General features: G+C 43.8%; 1 protein-coding gene across 7 annotated transcripts in view; it reads right to left on the bottom strand.

The window, feature by feature from the left end:
• Window positions 1-19112, bottom strand: part of LOC111954913 (nuclear pore complex protein Nup153) — a 19641-nt gene extending 529 nt beyond the window's left edge. Inside the window, exons 1-21 of one of the 7 annotated variants that reach the window (XM_023974834.3) lie at window positions 18942-19112; window positions 11531-11744; window positions 11039-11326; window positions 10616-10788; window positions 8371-8499; window positions 8128-8244; window positions 7794-7838; window positions 7650-7703; window positions 6665-6793; window positions 6143-6325; window positions 5784-5933; window positions 5384-5488; window positions 5125-5209; window positions 4922-5023; window positions 4150-4734; window positions 3795-3986; window positions 2766-3617; window positions 2265-2594; window positions 1746-2000; window positions 1396-1579; window positions 1-1151 (exon numbers count right to left, since the gene is read on the bottom strand). The exon at window positions 1-1151 is cut by the window's left edge and continues 529 nt beyond it. In XM_023974834.3, coding sequence (XP_023830602.1) covers window positions 1061-1151; window positions 1396-1579; window positions 1746-2000; window positions 2265-2594; window positions 2766-3617; window positions 3795-3986; window positions 4150-4734; window positions 4922-5023; window positions 5125-5209; window positions 5384-5488; window positions 5784-5933; window positions 6143-6325; window positions 6665-6793; window positions 7650-7703; window positions 7794-7838; window positions 8128-8244; window positions 8371-8499; window positions 10616-10788; window positions 11039-11326; window positions 11531-11744; window positions 18942-19085 — 4407 coding nt within the window. In that variant the 5' untranslated portion in view covers window positions 19086-19112 and the 3' untranslated portion in view covers window positions 1-1060. Of the gene's footprint in view, window positions 1152-1395; window positions 1580-1745; window positions 2001-2264; window positions 2595-2765; window positions 3618-3794; window positions 3987-4149; window positions 4735-4921; window positions 5024-5124; window positions 5210-5383; window positions 5489-5783; window positions 5934-6142; window positions 6326-6664; window positions 6794-7649; window positions 7704-7793; window positions 7839-8127; window positions 8245-8370; window positions 8500-10615; window positions 10789-11038; window positions 11327-11530; window positions 11748-18941 lie in introns of all 7 variants that reach the window. The other 6 variants (XM_023974839.3, XM_070436215.1, XM_023974836.3 and 3 more) reach the window with 6 other exon arrangements.
• Window positions 19113-19256: the final 144 nt, after the last annotated feature.

Here is a 19256-nt window from a genome sequence, read left to right on the forward strand (position 1 = left end):
TAATATTCAAAGGCCAATTAAGAGAGGCAGACGGAGGTAAAGGGAGAGAATATGAATCAGAATAAAGGGAAGAGAAAGAGAGGGCACAAGAGAAAATTAAGGAGATGGAGACCGACAGAGAGGGAGGGGTAAAAGCCCCCACAAAAGAATAAGAACAGATTTGGAACTACAGATTTACAAAGTCGAGGAGGAAACTTCAGGCATCAGCCTCTGGCCCCAATCTCCACAGTGCAGGAGTAACGGTCCTCTCCTTCCCCACCCTCCTCACTTCCACCATTTAAAACACATTCATGTTTCTCACCTTCGACTGTCTGATGGCCGCCGCCACGTACGTTCAGTTTATACACACATGCCACAGACACACACACATCTCAGCATGTACAAAGAAACCAAAACACACCTCAAATCTGTACACGGATAACAAGCACGCGTCATTCAGCACACAGAAACCTGTACATACAGCATACACGCCATTGACAACATGGCTACATCTCAAATGGTACCCTATTCCATACCCCATGTTGTGCACTGCTTCAAACTCAGGTTAAATGAAGTGCACTACATAGGGAATAGGGTGCCATTTGGGATTTGCCCTACGGCTCTTATTAACCTCTGCATGAACTTTTGCAGTTCATAACCTGATCACCCATACTAATCAACGCAACAGTAATATTTTTACACTATCAACTTTCAATTTCAGTTTTTGCCTTTGTAATCACAAAAAGTCATGCCTAAATTCTAGCTGACGTTTGCAGGTGTTGAAAATATATATCTTTGCTTTTGTTAAGCAGAAGTCTCACTTGATTGTGTGGTTGTTTTTGCTGTCATGGGTTATTTTTCAGTTTATAGTTTGAATTTTTAAAGTCTGACATGTCCTGAACAAGGGTCCCTCTCTCTAGTTTCTTTGAGGTCTCCACCCCCCCACATCAGAGTATAACCCATACATCCCCAGATAGCATGTGAAGGATGCTCTGATGAACCCCCTAAGTACTTCAGTGTTTGTCCAGAGGAAGCAGTCCCATCTTTGCTTGAAAGGGTCAAGTCTAGTCCGATGGATGTTTTACTTCTTACGTCGGACGGCTGTTTTGATCTTGCGACCGGGGATTGAGTGCTGTCCGGCGGCAGCTGCAGTGAAGGTGGTGCTCTTTGATCTGTAGTAGGGGATATGACATTATCATCAACATTTGTTTCAAATGTAGCACACACACATCCAATAACTTGCATTTTTTTTTTTTTTTCATTATCGTCACAATTGGGACTAATAACTGAATGCATGCACTAAACCAGGGCATGCAGAAATTCAGAGAGAATATGAATAGCAATGTATGTGTATATGGGCAGTTGAATTTGCACCAATCCAATGGTCCCTTCAAGAGTAGGAGCTGTTGGACTCACCCAATATTAAAGGTAGGGGGCGCTGCGAAGTTGAAACCACTTCCAGGTGCACTGGGTTGGGGTGCGATGGAGGGCGTGGCAGAAGGGGCGGGGGACCCTCCTGGTGCCCCTCCGAAAGCAAACACCCCCGTGCTGTTACTGGAGGTGCCGAACACACTGGCTCCGCCAAACTGGAAACCTCCACCTGGTAAAACCATGACATCAGGCATAAAAAGGGAGTCTGACATTGCGTGATATAATTATTAAAAATGTAATCACACTGCAATCAGACTGAGCAGCTCAAATGTATTTTTAGAAATCACACACACATACAAAAAACAACGCCAAACAAAGTGACAGTAGTAACCCACCTGGTGTGGTGGGGGCGGATGAGCCAAAAGCAGGAGTGGAGTTGGCTTGGTGGCCAAACACGGGGACAGAGTTGGGCTTGGCTCCGAAGGCAGGGGGCTGGGAGGCAGTGGCAGAGAAGGGGGACGGGGCGGGGGAACCAAACGCTGGGGCACTGGTTTGGGAGGTGCCCTGACCAAAGGTAGGAGCTTGTCCTGACCCAAACCCAGTCGAGGAGGCAGGGCTGAATACAAACGGAGCAGGGGCTGCTGATGGAGCTGACCAGAGAGAGGTGGGTAAGTGTTATATCATTCACAGACTACATTTCAGCCAACCACAACAAGTGCTAAAGTGGTAAAACATATTTGGTCAATCATTGGTCAAAGCCGTCAACAGCTATACTTGTTAGATAAAGAAAAGTTATTCTCTGTGCAAAGTGTGTAGAAAAAGCACTATACTATAAATTGCAGATGAGTAAAATGATGCAGTGGCATGTCAGGGGTGGAAACCCCCCTCTAAAAGAAGTCCCAAAGGGAACCAACCTGCAGTGGAGGGCGCCGCTGCTCCAAAAGTGAAGGAGGGAGCAGCAGCATTAGGTCCAGACCCAAACAGGAAGGGCTGAGCCGGGCCAGGGTTCAGAGAGACTGCAGGGGCAGGCAGGCTGTCCTGGCTCTGCCCAAACAAGAAGGACTTGGCTGGGGTGGCCTCAGTGGAGGCACTCTGCCCAAACAGGAAGGTACTGGGGGCTGGGATAGCGGCTGGGGCAGGAGTGGAGCTGCTGAGGGTCCCAAACAGACTGGGGGCAGGGGTGGTGGAAGAAGAGGTGGTGGTGCTTGCCATGAACCCAAATGCTGGCTTTGGGGCTGCAGCATCTGCAAGGAAAACAATGGAATTAAGTGAAGAATTATATCATGGTTTAAGTGTAGACAGTGTTTACATTAATTACAAAAGAATAAATTCCATAGAACATCCATTCATAAAACTGACAAATACAAAACAGGTTAATAACAATATTAACTACTGCAGCAGAGTATTCCTCTCACCTGTTGTGCTTTGCCCAAAGCTGAATGAGGGCTTAGGGGCTTCTGCTGCTGGGGTCTCACTCTGGTCTTCCGGCTTCCCAAAGGCCAAGGCAGGTGCATTGGGCTGGTCTTTAGGTGGGTCTGGCTTACTGAAGGAAAAGCCTGTAGATGGAGCTGATGCCCCCCCCTCTTTACTAGGAACACTGAACAGGAACCCAGAACCCATAGAGGCAACCTCCTTCTCATGCTTCCCAAAGGTGAAAGGGGCCTTGTCTTTCTCTTGTGATTCCCTGAATATGCTGCCCCCTAGTGGTGTGGTCAGCGCTGTAGCCTTGGCTTCAGCCAGCTTCCCAAACATAGGAGCTGCTGCTGTGGTGGTGGTAGTCGTGGTTTCTGTAGAAGCTCCACTATCATTCTCTGTAGAAACAGGGAGGCTGAAAGTAGAGGAGGAGGAATCAGAGGTTGCCACCAGATGAAAGGAGAACCCACCGTAAGGGGGTTCACTCTCCGTGCTAGCAGCTGCTGCAGTGCCGAACGAGAGCCCACCGCCGACGCCAAATTTGAACCCGGCACCCATATTGGGGGCTTCAGCCTTCTTCCCCTCGTCCACTGCAGGGGTGGAAGCAGCTGAAGCTGCAAATTTGCACCCCTCAGAGGAGCCGCCAAATTTGAAGCCTGCAGAGCTGCTGGTGTCTGTCGAGGTAGAGTCCGATGAGGCAGATGCACCAAATTTGAAGCCCCCTGAAGAGGAGTCCAAGAGGGTGCCGCCGAATTTGAAGCCCCCAGAACCAGAGTCCGATGACGCCCCCATGCCAAACTTGAATCCCCCCGAGTCAGAAGAGGACTGGATACCAAACGATGAGGAACCAAATGCTGAAAGAGACCAGTGATCACATTAACTAACTAGTTCAGAATTCTGTACTAAAAAAATACTTATGAATTTCCTTAGCACGTTCAGGCTTCACATCTATCCTCAATAAAATCAAAGATCTCGCTAAAATGACAAAGTCTCTAGAACACACAAAGATGGCAGTTGATAGCTGTACATACCTTTGGGCTCTACTTTAGCTCCAGGCTTGGGGGTCTGGCAGGCCACACACTCCTTGTCTGCTCCCTTGTTCTCAATACAGCACACATCACACTCCCACGCTCCCTCTGGCTTCTTGAACTGGGCCCCAAAGCCTAGTAGAGGAGTGACGCTGACAGGGGCGGGAGTTAGAGATGGAGGCGCTGCCGTTGCTCCTGTTAGGTAGATGAAGATATGAGCGATCAGCAAAAATATAAACACGTACATTTGCATCAGATTCACATCATTTAAACACTTCCTTGAAGATCTTCTGATGTAAACTGAACATTTGGCCAAGATAGCAGTATGGGGCAACTTAAAAAAATAAATAATAAGCACCAGGTTGTTCTCTCGTCTCACTACCTGGCTTAGCGATCCCACAGGAAACACACTTGGTGTCCTGCGCCTTGTTCTGCACCATGCACACGCCACACTCCCATGCTCCCTCTGGCTTCTTAAATTTGTCTCCGAAGCCCAGGAGTGGGGCAGCAGCGGGCAGAGTCTTAGCCTCCAAGAAGGCAGGCATAGTCAGTTTGGCCTTAACTCCAGTCCCAGGCTTGGCTGTCTCACAGGCCACACATTTGACAGCATCAGGCTTGTTCTGAACAAGACAAGTGTCACAGTCCCAGCTTCCTGCAGGCTTTGCGAACAGGGACCCAAAAGTTGCAGCGGGAGTAGTGGTGGTGGTGGAACCCTCCAGCCCGGACAACAAGGGTATACTGTCGGTTTTTGCTAAAGAAGAGCCAGAGTTTAGTCGTGGGGTCACACACTTGGTGTCAGTGGGTTTGTTCTGCACCACACAGTCCCAGGAACCTGTTGGCGCTTTGAACAAGTCCCCAAGGGAGGGGGTGGTGGTGGACAGTGCTGGGGTCTCCTGGTGGGCTTTGGGGACAGGGGAGGTCTGAGTAACAGGAACAGCAAATCCTATGGGGAAGAAGACAAGGGGTTAAAAACCACTAAAACAAAATAGAAAACTAATGGCACTATTTGAACCCTCCCATTAAAATGGCAACAAAACAGATGCCATAACCGTCATGACAGCTGATGGAGTACCAGTTTATGGCAACGGACTTGAGTCATCAAGATAAATCATCAAGCAGGTAATTCTCACCAGGTCCATTCAGGAGGTCCAGAACACTGCCCTGTTTCAACACCTTGGCTGGTTTATACGGCCCTTCAAACTCATCCATGCTCTCACTGGCAGCGTGCTTCACTACAGAGACACCAATGGAAACAACTATTAGCTTTGAAATTAATTTCCCTTTACATCAAGGTTTGGATCTTGTTCTTATCCTGGAGTTGATCCAAGCTTACCTGCTGCCAATACTGGGGTGGCCATCTTCCCGTTGGATAGTGACAGACCCGTTTTCACTACAGGTGCACTGAAGGTAAATCCAGACTGAAAGACGAAAAAAATTACCAACATCCGACAGTGCAAGGTTTGGTTTCAATACCTGGTACAGGAGTAAGAATATGAACTCACTGTTGAGTGTCAAAAACAACAATATTCTATAGGGGTAATACTGTCATCACAGCAGGCATACTCAAGCTGCAGTAAAGCTGTGGGACTTACAGACGGGGAGAAGGACGGTGGGCTAGCAGCAGTTGCCATGACGATAGGGGAGGAGAAGGTGAAAGGTGTGGAGGGAGGGGTAGAGGGGGCTGTAGTCGGTGGCACCTGGAATAAAGACGACAACTGATCCAGGTCAGTTTCAGCAGATGACACACTATTTATTCACTAGGCCTTCATGGTCATTAGGATGAACACTGAACACATTGAAATAAAGCTAGTGGAAGTCACAATGTCAAAGCCTGCATCCCAAATGGCATCTTACGGGGCCTGGTCACAAGTAGTGCAGCATATAGGGAATAGGATCAAAAGTAGTGCACCATATAGGGAATAGGATCAAAAGTAGTGCACCATATAGGGAATAGGGTCAAAAGTAGTGCACCATATATGGAGCTGGACGGACCTTGTTAGGGATGGGCTCCTCCAGGACAGGTGAGGTAGTGAGAGCGGCAGTGGACGTGACTGTGGGAAGCGGGAAGAAGCTGAAGCTGGGCAGACTGAAGGACGGGCTGTGGGGGAGCGAGATGGCTGGCAGGTCCGATAGCTCAGCGATCTGAAGAGAGAGTCAAATGGAAATTTAAAACAGCACGCAGCACCAGATCATTTCTACACAGAAGGGGTAGTAAATGCCATTTTTAAATCCCACTTTTAACCTTTTCTGAAGAGATTTAGAACCAAAATGATTTGTTTATCATTTGCCAGGAAACCAAACTTTTCTCCCCAGAAAGGAGAGGGGTCACAGAGTGAGAARGGAGAACCCACCTGGTCTTCAGGACGTTTGGAAGAGGGTCTTGTGCTGGTCCTCTCCCTCTTCATCTTCCCACCTCCTGACCCTGTGCTGCTGGATGCAGGAGTGCTGGACAGAGGGTAGGTGGGTAGAATGCTGCTTGTGCTTTGAGAAGGACCTGCCACTGCTTCAGGAATCAGAGGGGATTGTCTTGTGGGCTGGAGGCAAAGCAGAGGTGGAACATGAAACACAAGCAGCAGTCTGGCTGTAATTTGGAAAGCAACTCTGGAATAAAACAGACTTTGTTTTTAAAGGCTTCTACACATCTATCCAACCATCGATGGACAGGTCTTAAATTAATCAGCACGGTGTGTAGTCTCAGTTGATCGCCGCTGGACATCATAGTTGGTCCCGATTCAACATGTAGAAACAGTCATTGACAGTCTGAGTTCGGGGAAAACTTCCCAACARATCATCTATAGTTAATTTGCGGTAGTTGGATGGATACGTAAAAGCCATTAGCTGACTAATGTGGAGGTGGTGCTGGGGGTCCTCACCGTGTCTCTAGGGGTCCGAGCCAGGCCCCCAGGGGTCAGAGAGGGCCTGAAGGACATGGAACGGTTCCCCGACACTGACGCTGCCACCGGGATCACCAGCTTCTGGACTGGGGGGAGGGGAGAGTCCAACTGGAGGGGGAACACACAGAAACGTCAAATAAATACTCAAAATAATGTGTCCCAGGCCCGCGAGCACACACAAATGTACAACGTTAAAATGTTTGTCTCAGCTCTCCAATCCATATATGGCCATTAMCCACAGCTGGATTAATCTGGCAAAATAAAACCAAAGAAAAGTTCTAATAAACTGGCACGTACCACTGCCAAACTTTCATGGTAACAAAATGTTTGCATGGTGCTTGAGAAATCTCAAAAAAGGTAGCACTTAGTCAATATGGCCACAACATTGAGAGGAACCAGCCCTCGAGCTTTCTGCCCCAAAAACCCATCTATGGATCTGGACAGTCTTGTCAGACCCCCTTACTTCTCAACGGCCCATTGTTAGGGCTTAGTGACCAGCTGTCACAGCTAGACCATTTAACAGTTACGGACAGCCATCCAGCTTTGGCATAGGTAACCCTACTAGATAGCAACACAGAGAGACACACATGCTCACAAATGCTTACAAACACACTCTTCACTCACTCACTTAAAACACACGCCTGCTCACAGACTCAGGGCATAAACACAGCAGAGCAGTGGTGAACAGCTGCCCCAGCCTGACACCCATTAACTACAGCAGACAGGAATAAAAGTGGCAGGAGGAACTAACAATGACACCACTGTTCACACCAACTAACTGCAGTGTTCGGCTCAAGACCTTTCAGCTGCTGCTGTGCATGTTAGTTGTTGGGGTTCATAATATTGTGGACTAACAGTTGGGAGAAAACTGGTTAACAACACACGTAGAGGAGAGGAGACCAGCCATAATGTCAATTGTCAGTGTCAAGAGATTTTGTAAAGGGTGTTTCAAAGAAACACTTACCAGTTTCTTTTTGGCCTGAAAATGTGAAAGGTGTAGAGTGCTGCCATCCAGTGACTGAAGGACATAGGAGAAATAACTGTGAGATCGTGACAATGACAACAATTGAGGACCTAAAAAGTTTAAAGAGAAATACTCAACACTTACTGTTGACAAGGGAGAGGACACTGTAGAGGGGATTCTCTTGGCATCCTGTTAAGACAAACACACAACTGTGATGCACTTGTTAACATAAACAACCAATATTTACCATTACTTGGTAACCAAGTTGAGATGTTAACTTCACTTCCTTGTGAAGATTCACCACTTCTCAAATCGCTTTCCCAGAAATAGAATAGAAAATGTAAGGTATAAAGCTGACTGAGGTTGAAAGGTCTACACAATAAAATAGAACGGTTCTGTAACCATTGTGCCAGGCTGAGTAAGCCCCTGTTCCTGCTAATCTGAGGATTTCACATTCAATTAAAACATGTGTACTCACAGCGAGGGGGCTGGACATGCGCTCCAGGGACTGTAGGATGCGTCGGGCGGTAGCGCTGGTCACCCCACAGGGCTGAGCCCCAGCAGGCTTGGCCTTGATCTGTCTCCGCAATGGAGCCTAGAGGGGAAAATATATCAATCAAATTAAATATAGCAGCACTTTTCAAACCCATTTCGCACAGAATATTGTTTCTTACCTAGGAGAAAATCAATACAACTCAACAATGTTTCACTAGAGAACTACCTGGTAAGGTATGGCTGTGCGTGAACGGGCTGTTCTAACAGCAGCCGCTCCCCCGTAGGTAGTCTTCCCTGGGTAGAAGGGGGAATCCCCCAAATGACTGGAATTCAGCACTGAACTGTTCATCGTAGACTAGATGAGGAGAAGAACACAAATGCCAAATGTTAAAAAACACAATCATAAATAATGCTGCAAAAGCCAGAGTTTCCAAGATCCTATAGAAAGTCAACAGCCCCCTTGGATTTCGTCACATTTTATTTTGTTACAAAGTGGGAATCAAATGGATTTAATAGTCAGTATTTTATGAAGATCCTTTACAAAACATGTAATTTTGTAATGTTTTTATTTTATTTAACCTTTATTTAACTAGGCAAGTCAGTTAAGAACACATTCTTATAATGCCAGTAGACGAAAAAATATATTTTTTAAAGATTAATTAAATACAAAACACTATTATAAACGGGGTGGTTTGAGCACTGAATGCTGATTGGCTGACAGCTGTGGTTTATCAGACCGACAAAACATGTATTTTTTCTGCTCTAATTAAATTGGTAACCAGTTCATGATAGCAATAAGGCACATCTGGGGTTTGTGGTATATGGCTAATATACCACGGCTAAGGGCTGTGTCCAGGCACTCTGCGTTGCGCTTAAGGACAACCCTTAGCAGTGGTATATTGGCCCTATACCACACCTCCTCGGGCCTCATTGCTTAAATATACCTTGATTAGGTAAGAGTCTATACATGTTAGAATCACCTTTGGCAGCAATTACTGCTGAGAGTCTATATATATATATATATATATTTTATTATCTCGGTCAAGGTGTTGGGGATCATGGCTAGACAGCAATGTTCAAGTCCTGCCATAGGTTTTTAAGCATATTTAAGATGAAACTAACTTGGCTACTCAGGAACATTCACTGTCTTCTTGATAAGCAACTCCAGTGTATATTTGGCTTTGTGTTGTTGATTACTGTCCTGCTGAAAGATGATTACTCTCCCAGTGTCTGGTGTAAATCAGACTGAAGCAGGTTTTGCCTGTTTCCGTGACATGGTGAAAGTACAATCCAATAAAGAGGCAGAAACTTCAGTTTAGGCTATTTGCGCAGGCAAACATGAACGCCATAACATGCCCACCACCACTTCGCTCAATACACAACACTTAGCTCCATCACGTTCTTTATCATGTTTTTTAATATTTTTTTTCTCCATCGGCAAAGACTGCCAAGTCTTTGTCGATGTCAAGAACACCCATACCATGATGCAACCACCACCACGCTTGAAAATAAGAAGGCAGTTACTCAGTGATGTGTTGTGTTTGCCCAAAAACATAAGGCTTTGGTAAAAAGTGGATTCCTTTGACGTATTACTTTAGTGCCTTGCTACATACATATGCATGTTTTGGAATATTATTTATTCTGGATATTTGTATTCTTCTTTTCAATCTGTCATTTCAGTCATTATTGTGGAGTCACTACAATGTTGATCCGTCCTTAGCTATCCCATCACAGCCATTGAACTTCGTAGCCATTTTAAAATCACCAAATGACCTCATGGTGACATACATAAGCAGTTTGATTCCGGTCCTGCAGCTCAGTTCAGAAGAACAACTTCATCTTTAATGTGTCTGGGTGGTTTAATACATCATCCACAGCATAACTGTTAACTTTATCATGCTTAAAGAGATATTCAACATCTGATTTGTTATTGTTACCGATCTACCAATAACTGCCCTTTATGAGGCTTCAAACAGCTCCCTGGTCTTTGTAGTTTAATCTGTGCTTGAAGGACCTTACAGATGTTGTATGCATGAGGGACAGAAGGGGTAGTCAAAAATAATTTCAACTCCATTATTTTACACAGTCCATATAACTTACTATGTGATCTGCTAAGCCAAATTTGACTTCTGAACTAATTTAGGCTTGCCTAAACAAAGGGGGTGAATACTTATACAGTGACTATATCTTAGTTCTAAAAAATATATTATTTGTATCACTTTCTTTTCACTTTGACATTATGGAGTGTTTTGTGTCGATCAAATGACTTTTTCTTTTTCATTTCAATCCCACTTAACATAAAATGTGGGAAAAAAGATAAAGGTGTAGACTTTCTATAGGCACTGTATGCATGTTGGTTTTTCTGTTAAAAATGTACTTACATTTGTGTAAATGATCAACTAGTCAAAGTAAATCAACTGAACATCAGTAGCTAAGCGAGTAGAGTTTGTGGACTCTCGACTGGCACTCACAGTGGAGGACTGACTTGACTGACTGACACTCACAGTGGAGGACGTCCCAAAGACAGACAGGTTGAACGCAGGCTTCTTGAGACTGGACTGGGACTGCTGGGGCCCAGAGTGGGTCCGGTCCGTCTCCGGGGACCAGAGCTGGGGTAGCGATGCGGTCTTCGAATTAGGTACATCTGGGGACAGAGAAGATTCAAATTTGAGTAATCATACAAAATGTGTCATACATCTATGCAACAAAGGACTGAATTTTAGCAGTACCGACTACAGATGCTAAAATCCTATATTCAAGATTTGGGATACAATTTCTCAAAGCCACATCCTACCATAAAAATCTCTTCTGCTGACTCAAGACCTCAACAGGATTGCTAGTGGCCAAAACGTGATTCCGTACTTTTGACACACACAATCCCCAACACACACTACCTTTGTCTGATGCACGTGAAGAGAAGCCGCTGGTGGTAGAGATGTTGTCGTCCTCGTGCTGTGAGCTGTTGTCCTTGATCTCTTTGACAAGGGAGAAGCTGGGCAAGGCCCCAGCGAAAGGGCCCCCGGAAAAAGGGGCAGAGGAGGTGGAGGGCTGGGAGAAGAGAGAGCTGGGGCCCCTGCGGGCTGGGGAGGTGTCCAGGGAGGGGAAGTGGAGATGAGAGCGGTTGAGGGGGGGCCTCGACAGAACATCCTGGAAGTTCAGGGATGCCCTGCTTGTCGAAGGTTCTGGGGGTGTTGAGGAGAAATTACTAGGGTTAAGATGGGTTGATACATATTTTGAGGTTCAAAATTGCACTGAAGTCCCAAGGCAAGTCCAACTARTGAAATTAGGCTTTACAATCCAAACACAAAATATGAAACATTAACAAATATTATAAACTGGGTGGTTGGAGCGCTGAATGCTGATTGGCTGACACCATATCTGCTAACCTGTATTGCTGGTACCAGGCTCCGGAGAGTCCCGTCCATCAGGAAGGGGTGCTACCTCCTCGCTGCCATTTGGGGGAGGGGCCTGGCTGTTCTGCTCCGCCCCCACTACAGCCCCTCCCCCTTCTGCAGCCTCCCCATTCCTGAAGTATTTCTGCAGCCATGAAGGAACGATACTCTTGACTGTGTCTGTCACTCGACTAATCAAGCCAGGCTGCTGCTGGTGGAYAGAAAGTGGAGAGCGGGATGGAGAGAATAAAGGGAGACATTTAACACAATAGTGAAACTTTCCAAAAGAAAATAAAACCGTGATGAACATTGTTTTGTGAACGTCTAGTGTTACACATTATAGCAAAGTACAAATTAATTCAGGGCAACAAACTACAAAAAAGACAAACCACACCAATGATGAAAGTGTCACTAGGTAACAGAGAGAGCGAGCGAGCGAGCAGTGGGCGCACAGGAAAGTAATTCCTCTCAAGCGAAGCGCAAAGCCCTACTTACTCAAGCTCTCAGTGAAAAGTGGGTCAGAGGAGTCTGTCTGACGCAGCACTGAGCAGCACAGGTCTAATGCTGTAACACACACACCCTTATACAGGAGATATAGGCTTATCTACAACCCAGAGGGAGATGCTTCCTGTTTTTAAATCAATATCACAAAAACGGCCCCGAAGTGCTCTACAGCTTCATTAACTACACTAAATGTCCTTTTAGAATGGGTCTGCAGGAGCCTCAAGCCCAAGTTAAATTTTGCCGCAGCAGTAAAGAGCAACTGTAAAAAGGAGGTAGCTCGCACACCGCCCAGTCTCCTGGTAGCTTTTGACTCCTGATAACGACKATATGCTCCACTCCACTTCTGCTCATCTGTAAAAACCACCAGTCGAGCGCAGCGCAGCTGTACACACAGTTTTTACCAAGCAAAGACCAGTGTAAACAATCAATCAATTTTACATGACTTATTATAATAATAAACAATTTGCCTTGTGATAAGCCTTTAATTAGTTACATTGACTGCTAAAATTGACCGGCAAGATATAGCTGTAAAAGAAAAAATGTGCCACTGCGAATGGTAGTTCTCAAGAGCTTTTGACTGTGATGGTCCCGGAATGGAAAAAGTTATGAACTGCTGCTCTAGATAATTCTAATTAACCTATGTACCAGCCCCAGCCTCTCAGACCTATGTACCAGCCCCAGCCTCTCAGACCTATGTACCAGCCCCAGCCTCTCAGACCTATGTACCAGCCCCAGCCTCTCAGACCGCTCTCTGGGTCAGTTAATGCTCGCAGGCCTTTCTTGTGATTCTAGGGATTTAAAGACGCTGCATTACTCCTATGAATGGGGCCATGAGATCACAGGACTGTGCCAGAAATCTGCTCTCATTGTTCTCCCAGAAAGCACTTGTGTGTGTGGTTGAAACAGTAAGATGGGATGGAGGCGTACAATTGACAGAAGTTCAAGTGAACCAATGAACTGTTAGGCTATACAAACTGGACAATGTGTCTGACTCAGATTGTAGCATTTCATAAAAAAAGGAACATCATTATTTTTGCCATTTCAAATGTGTGCAAGGTAATACGGAACACCAGTTGAACTTGCATCTGTCACTTAACATGTGCCACCACAACCATAAATCATAATATAGGACCACTACAAAAGCAGACAGGTCAAGTGGTCAACGTAGCTAAATATACAGATCCCAAACCCTGTCAACACTGGCTCGGGGTTCCACACATAATTTGAGATGTAAATTTGAGATGTAAATGCAATGTTCATTATTTCCTATATGACTGGAAGAGCTGACTGTCACACCACAATAGGCACCTCACCTGGGGGAGGTTAGTTCTATGACACATCCTGTCTACAGACCACACAGGTTTAATTTCTAAAAGGTCTAAGCTCTGGGGGGGGGGGGGGGTGAGAGTGACTCCTTTCCATATTAGTAAGTTGGCCAAAACCTCCGGGACGCTACGGATGTTTTCGTGAGATGACCGATTTTCGTGATGTCTCCTGGTCTGACAAACAGCGCTTTAGCTCTGCTATACATTCCAGCGCAGATGGAAGGCCAACATAGGCAATTTGAGACGCAGCCAATGCAAAAAATCATGTCTCTAGCTTAAACATTTGATGGGTATTTTTTAATGTTAATTCAACTGATGCACCCGGTTAAGTTAAAGACTACTAGCCTGGTAGGCCTAACTATACTGAACAAAAATATAAACACAACATGTAGTGTTGGTCCCATGTTTCATGAGGTAAAAAAAAGATCCCAGAATTATTCCAAACACACAAAAAGCTTATTTCTGTACAATGTGGTGCACAAACTTGTTTACATCCCTGTTAGTGAACATTTCTACTTTGCCACTCTAAAATATGTAGTTTTGTCAAACAAAACAATGCCACAGATGTCTCAAGTTTTGAAGGAGCGTGCAATTTGCATGCTGACTGCCGGAATGTCCAGCAAAGCTGTTGTCAGAGAGTTGAATATTAATTTCTCTACCATAAGCCACCTCCAATGTAATTTTAGAGAATTTTGCAGTACGTCCAACCAGCCTCATAACCGCAGACCACGTTTAACCACTCTAGCCCAGGACCTCCACCTGTGGAATTGTCTGAGACCAGCCACCTGGACAGCTGATGAAACTGAGTATTTCTGTCTGTAATAAAGCCCTTTTGTGGGTAGGCCTATACCCTCACAGGCCCACCCATGGCTGCACTCCTGCCCAGTCATGTGAAATAGATTAGGGCCTAATTACTTTATTTCAATTAAATTATTTCCTTATATGAACTCTAACTCAGTAAAATCATAGAAATTGTTGCTTTTATATTTTTGTTCAGTATATAGCAAAGTGTCAATGGCATGTGGAAAAAATCTATTCCGGATGCATTTTTAAAAAGGGAGGTCCAACGCTTCGTGTTAAATTCAACAAGGCGGGATTAAAGACTGAAAGTGATTTCACTCTCGTGATTTTCCCTCCCTCCATGGCCAATAACCTGAAACCAGCTGCTGTGATGACACAGTTCATAACTTTTACATGTCCATTTAAAAGTGAGTAGGCCTACCGCTTCCCCCACCAACACTTCCCAGCTGACGGAAGAAAAGCACAATTTATGCGTGTGGGGTCCAACCAAATAAGTGGAATGTGCAGCTGACATGTAGGCCTACACAAACATATCCCTAACTGGAAGTTTGAGTTCACTGGTCTGAAGTGAACCCCTGTCAAATATTCCGCTAGTTTGGCCTACACGTCCTCTTTGTTATTACTGCTGGCGGGGCTTCTGGCCTTCACTTTCCAATAGCCAATCTAAAAAAGTCCCAGTCTTTGCCCACAGGCTATTGATAAAATTACTTTATAATAAACTCCTAAATGGTGCATTGTTCCTGTCAACTGAAAAAATGTAAAGATTTACAGACATGTTTTGACTTATGAAAACATACTGTGGCATTTCATGTCAAGGTGTTTTATGTTCCTGGAAATCTGGATACTGATATGACATAACAGGGATGGGCAATTAACTTTTGTAGGCCAGCGGATCAATTCCCCACCCCCCGAATGAAAAGACTAAGCCACAAGTTGAGGAACAATGTAATCAGATTCCCTCCCTCTTGCAAAGATTGCATTATGATCCCCTTCATTTAAGGAAGACTGATTAAATATTTTATTAATCAAATGTGGTCAAAAATAGTGATGTTAAAATTAGGTCTGACACCCCTTAGTCGACTGGTTGATTGTCGACAGGGCCTAAAATTACATTTGGTCCACCAGCCACTGTGGCAGGTAGATAAAAAAATAAAATATAATAATAATCTACCAGCCAAAATGTTTTTCCCCCCCGCTAAAATTACACCAACAAAACAGATGAGCATGCTCTGTAATGTTTCTAAAACAATAAATGTATTACTAGCTAATTTGTCCTGGGATATAAACACTGGGTTGTTATTTTACCTGAAATGCACAAGGTCCTCTAATTAATCCATAGATAAAATGGTCAACAGAGTATGTTTCTAGTAATCTCTCCTCCTTCCTTCAGGCTTCTTCTTCTTTGGACTTTATATGGTGGTTGGCAACCATTTTAAGGTGTCTTACCATAAACCGACTGAACTGGAGTGTGAACCTCAGTTCATCTTTCAATCACTCACATGGGTATATGCTCCTCAAAACCAATGAGGAGATGGAAGAGGCAGGACTTGCAGCGCGTCGAGTGTCACAAATAGAACCGAGTTCTAATTTAGTGCCTGGCTACGTTGACGCGCGCGAGCCGTGTGGGTGCAATGATTGAATAACATGTGTACATTAACTTTGCAACGCACGCAACGCAAACGGCCTGGTCAGCATGTAAGAGCGTGTGCTGTTTAGTCTTAATACTTAGGCCTATATTTAAATAAATATGCTACTGTATCAATCAATCCTGGAATAGAACCACGTTCTGTAGTGACGCCTCTAGCACAGATGCAGTGCCTTAGACCGCTGCGCCACTCGGGAGCCCCATGTCATCACACAGCATATGAGTCATTCATGCTTTGAAATGCAATCGAGCATTTCCGTTTTAAAATTAATTAACAAAGGGAGCTTTGAATAATTATCCAAAACAAGATATAAATCACAATTCACGAATGCATACAACCTTTTTTAGTATTTGCTGTAATTAAGGCTTTATACGGTAATATATATTATTTACCTTCATTAGAACAGACTCTAGTATACATCATTTATTTTGTGTTTTACACTGTTCCAAATGGTCCGAAAATATATCGTAATCTAACAGCACCTGTTTGGCACACATAATACTCACACAGCGCTTGCTCATATACCCTCTTTTCTTGATCGCCAGTAGTTTCCACAACTATGTCAAATGTCTTCCACAGATCTGACTTCCCCTCCTGAGAAACCAGTAAACATTCGCCTGTTTCAAGTTTATTTTTCATGTCCCTCGCATCCATTTTGTCCTCCCACTTTACCTAGAGTGGGTGAAAACGTGCTTTGGTGATGCCATTTCACTTCCTTGTGTCCTAAAATAAATTTGACCAAGACAAATATCATTCTTCAAGTTCTGAATCGTTCAGTGATGTCTTTCTAACATCAACATTATATCCAAAAAGTCAGACTTCGTAAAATAATAAAATCTGATAAAAAGCACTCGACAGAGTGGTGCCACTTTCACACAGCAACTTTTTAGGATTTTACATATGGTGATTGTCTGCAAAGTTGTTTTACAAAAAAAATATTAAAAAGGCAGACTCAGCAGTATGACGTAGATGCAGACAGTAAACAGCAAAATGGGTCAATTTCTGCAACAACTAAGAGCTTTGAAGCACGAGGCTCAAATTCTGTTTTGGTGCCCTGGCTAGCACGCTGTGAACTGCGTGAAGCGAACCCGTGCACATAGTGTGTGTGACAGAGTGAAGTCTTGCATCTCACTATCTGTGGTGCTGCTCATGGCAACATTGTTTAGGTGAGTCTACCTTTAACATGAGACAATCTGAATTATATGTTAAAGCTGTGGTGTAAAGTACTTAAGTAAAAATACTGTAAAGTACAACTTAAGTCGTTTTTGGGGGTATCTGTACTTCACCATTTATATTTGACGACTTTTACTTCACTACATTCCTAATGAAAATATAATTTTTACTACCCGCATGTTCCCTTACACTCGTTACATTTTGAATAGTTAGCAGAACAGGAAAATGGTCCAATTCACACACTTATCAAGAGAACATCCCTGGTCATCTCTACTGCCTTTGATCTGGCAGAATAACTCAACAAATGCTTTGTTTGTAAATTGTGTCTGAATGTTGGAGTGTGCTCCTTGCTACCAGTAAAAGAACAAAAACAAGGAATGGTGCTGTGGTTAGCTTAATATAAGGAATTTGAAATAATTTACACTTACTTTTGAAACTTAAGCACATTTAAAACCAAATACTTTAACTCTAGTATTTTACTGGGTGACTTTGTACCGGAGTCATTTTCTATTAAGGTATCTTTACTTTTACTCAAGTATGACAATTGCATACTTTTCCCACAACTGTAAAAGGCTTTGAAAATCTAAAGCTTGTGCTACACTCAGTGCTCCGTTGACATTTCAGAGAGATTTCTCACAAAAACTAGACAAAAAATAATAATTTTGCATTAATATGAAAAGAATTTGGTAAAATATTAAAATACTACATGTCATGTCTCAAAATCGATCTTACCTCCAAGAAGAAGACTAGTTCAACTAATTCTCGCACAGCATCCAGCCTAGCTGACAATGCTATTTTCCAGATTTGACCACTTACTCTGGCTTCCATTCATTTAGCCACCCTACAATGTTAAAAACTACAATAACTTTAACAGATAGAGACATGAGGTTTGAACCGTATTGTGTTTGGGTCTGATTGTTCTCGGGTCCGGGTCGCCCTTTTAAAACATTGTATTATCCGGTTCGGTTACGATTGTCATCGGGTCCAAAAGAAGACCTCTAGTCCACTGTCCTCAAAGCAGCTCAATGCCCCAGGCTAGGCTACGTTTCCACACCGCCTCACATTTATGCCCCTTTAGAGATGAACAAACCCAAGTCATAATATTGCCTTGTTTTTAAGAAATCTGGAAACTGACTACTATCACGGCCTAATGTTGATAATATATTTATGTTGCCTTAGTAGATTGTAACCAAGTAATGTTTATGTTAAAAAACGATCTAGCCTCTAACGTTTCTCGCTTAGCTAATATTGAACCAGTCAACCATGTGGTCACTTGAAACGGTTCTGAAATTAGCTAGTTAGCAATGTTAACTAGCATTGCGCACTAGCTACACATTATGACCTAACCGGCTATGAAATGACAAAGACCAATGCCAAATGTCTTAAAAATATAAAATATATACATTATTGAATTGGGAGAAACTATCACTTATCACAACTGATATGATATTCCATAGTTTACGTTGCATATCAATGTAGGCAAAGAGACAACGCAAAACTAGCTAGGTAGATATATTTAGCAAGCATCCGAAATTAGCTAGCTAACGTTAGCTACTTGTCGACTGCTTGCTAGGTTGAATAGCTACGCATGTAGCCAACGCAAACTTGACAAGAAGCCAGTAACGTTACTACATATAAACTAGTACATTTCAATATTTATACAAGACAGCGTGTTAAATAACTATGGCTGTCGTTAGTCTTTACAGTTTTAAAAGATACACACCGGTTACCTGGCTAGTAACATTAACGTTAGTTCCCCGAACCGGCAAAATGTTTGTCTCACTTCGCTAGCTTGCTCGTTTCCTTGACACAGCGTGGAGGCCATGAGCGCTAAGACTAGGCCACACAAAATGTCTCCAAGAAAACAATAACACAAGAGCGAAAAGACATCTGTCAATTAACTACATGCTATCCTTCAATGTGGAACATTCATACGAACACGGTCATTTTATTTACCTGTTTGCTTTTGGCGTATGGTTTCGAAGCGCTATGACATCTTCTGCTTCTAATTTTCCCTCCACCCGTGGCCGCCATGGCTAGATTGAATATCGACTCGGCACCGGATAGCTGTTCCAACTGTCCTGTCATAGCATTAACCATAGAGTTCAGCGACTCAGTCCTCTTGGAAGGAAGCTTCACGTTAAAAGAGAACCATGGGAAATGCAGTTTAGGCATTCACACTTGATACTTTTCATGGTTTATTTACGTAGTGCCCCTGAAAGATATAAATATCAGACATATGAGTGACAAAGGAAATTAACAGACTTAAAA

The sequence above is a fragment of the Salvelinus sp. IW2-2015 genome, linkage group LG30, assembly GCF_002910315.2.
Source record: "Salvelinus sp. IW2-2015 linkage group LG30, ASM291031v2, whole genome shotgun sequence".
Lineage (NCBI taxonomy): Eukaryota > Metazoa > Chordata > Actinopteri > Salmoniformes > Salmonidae > Salvelinus > Salvelinus sp. IW2-2015.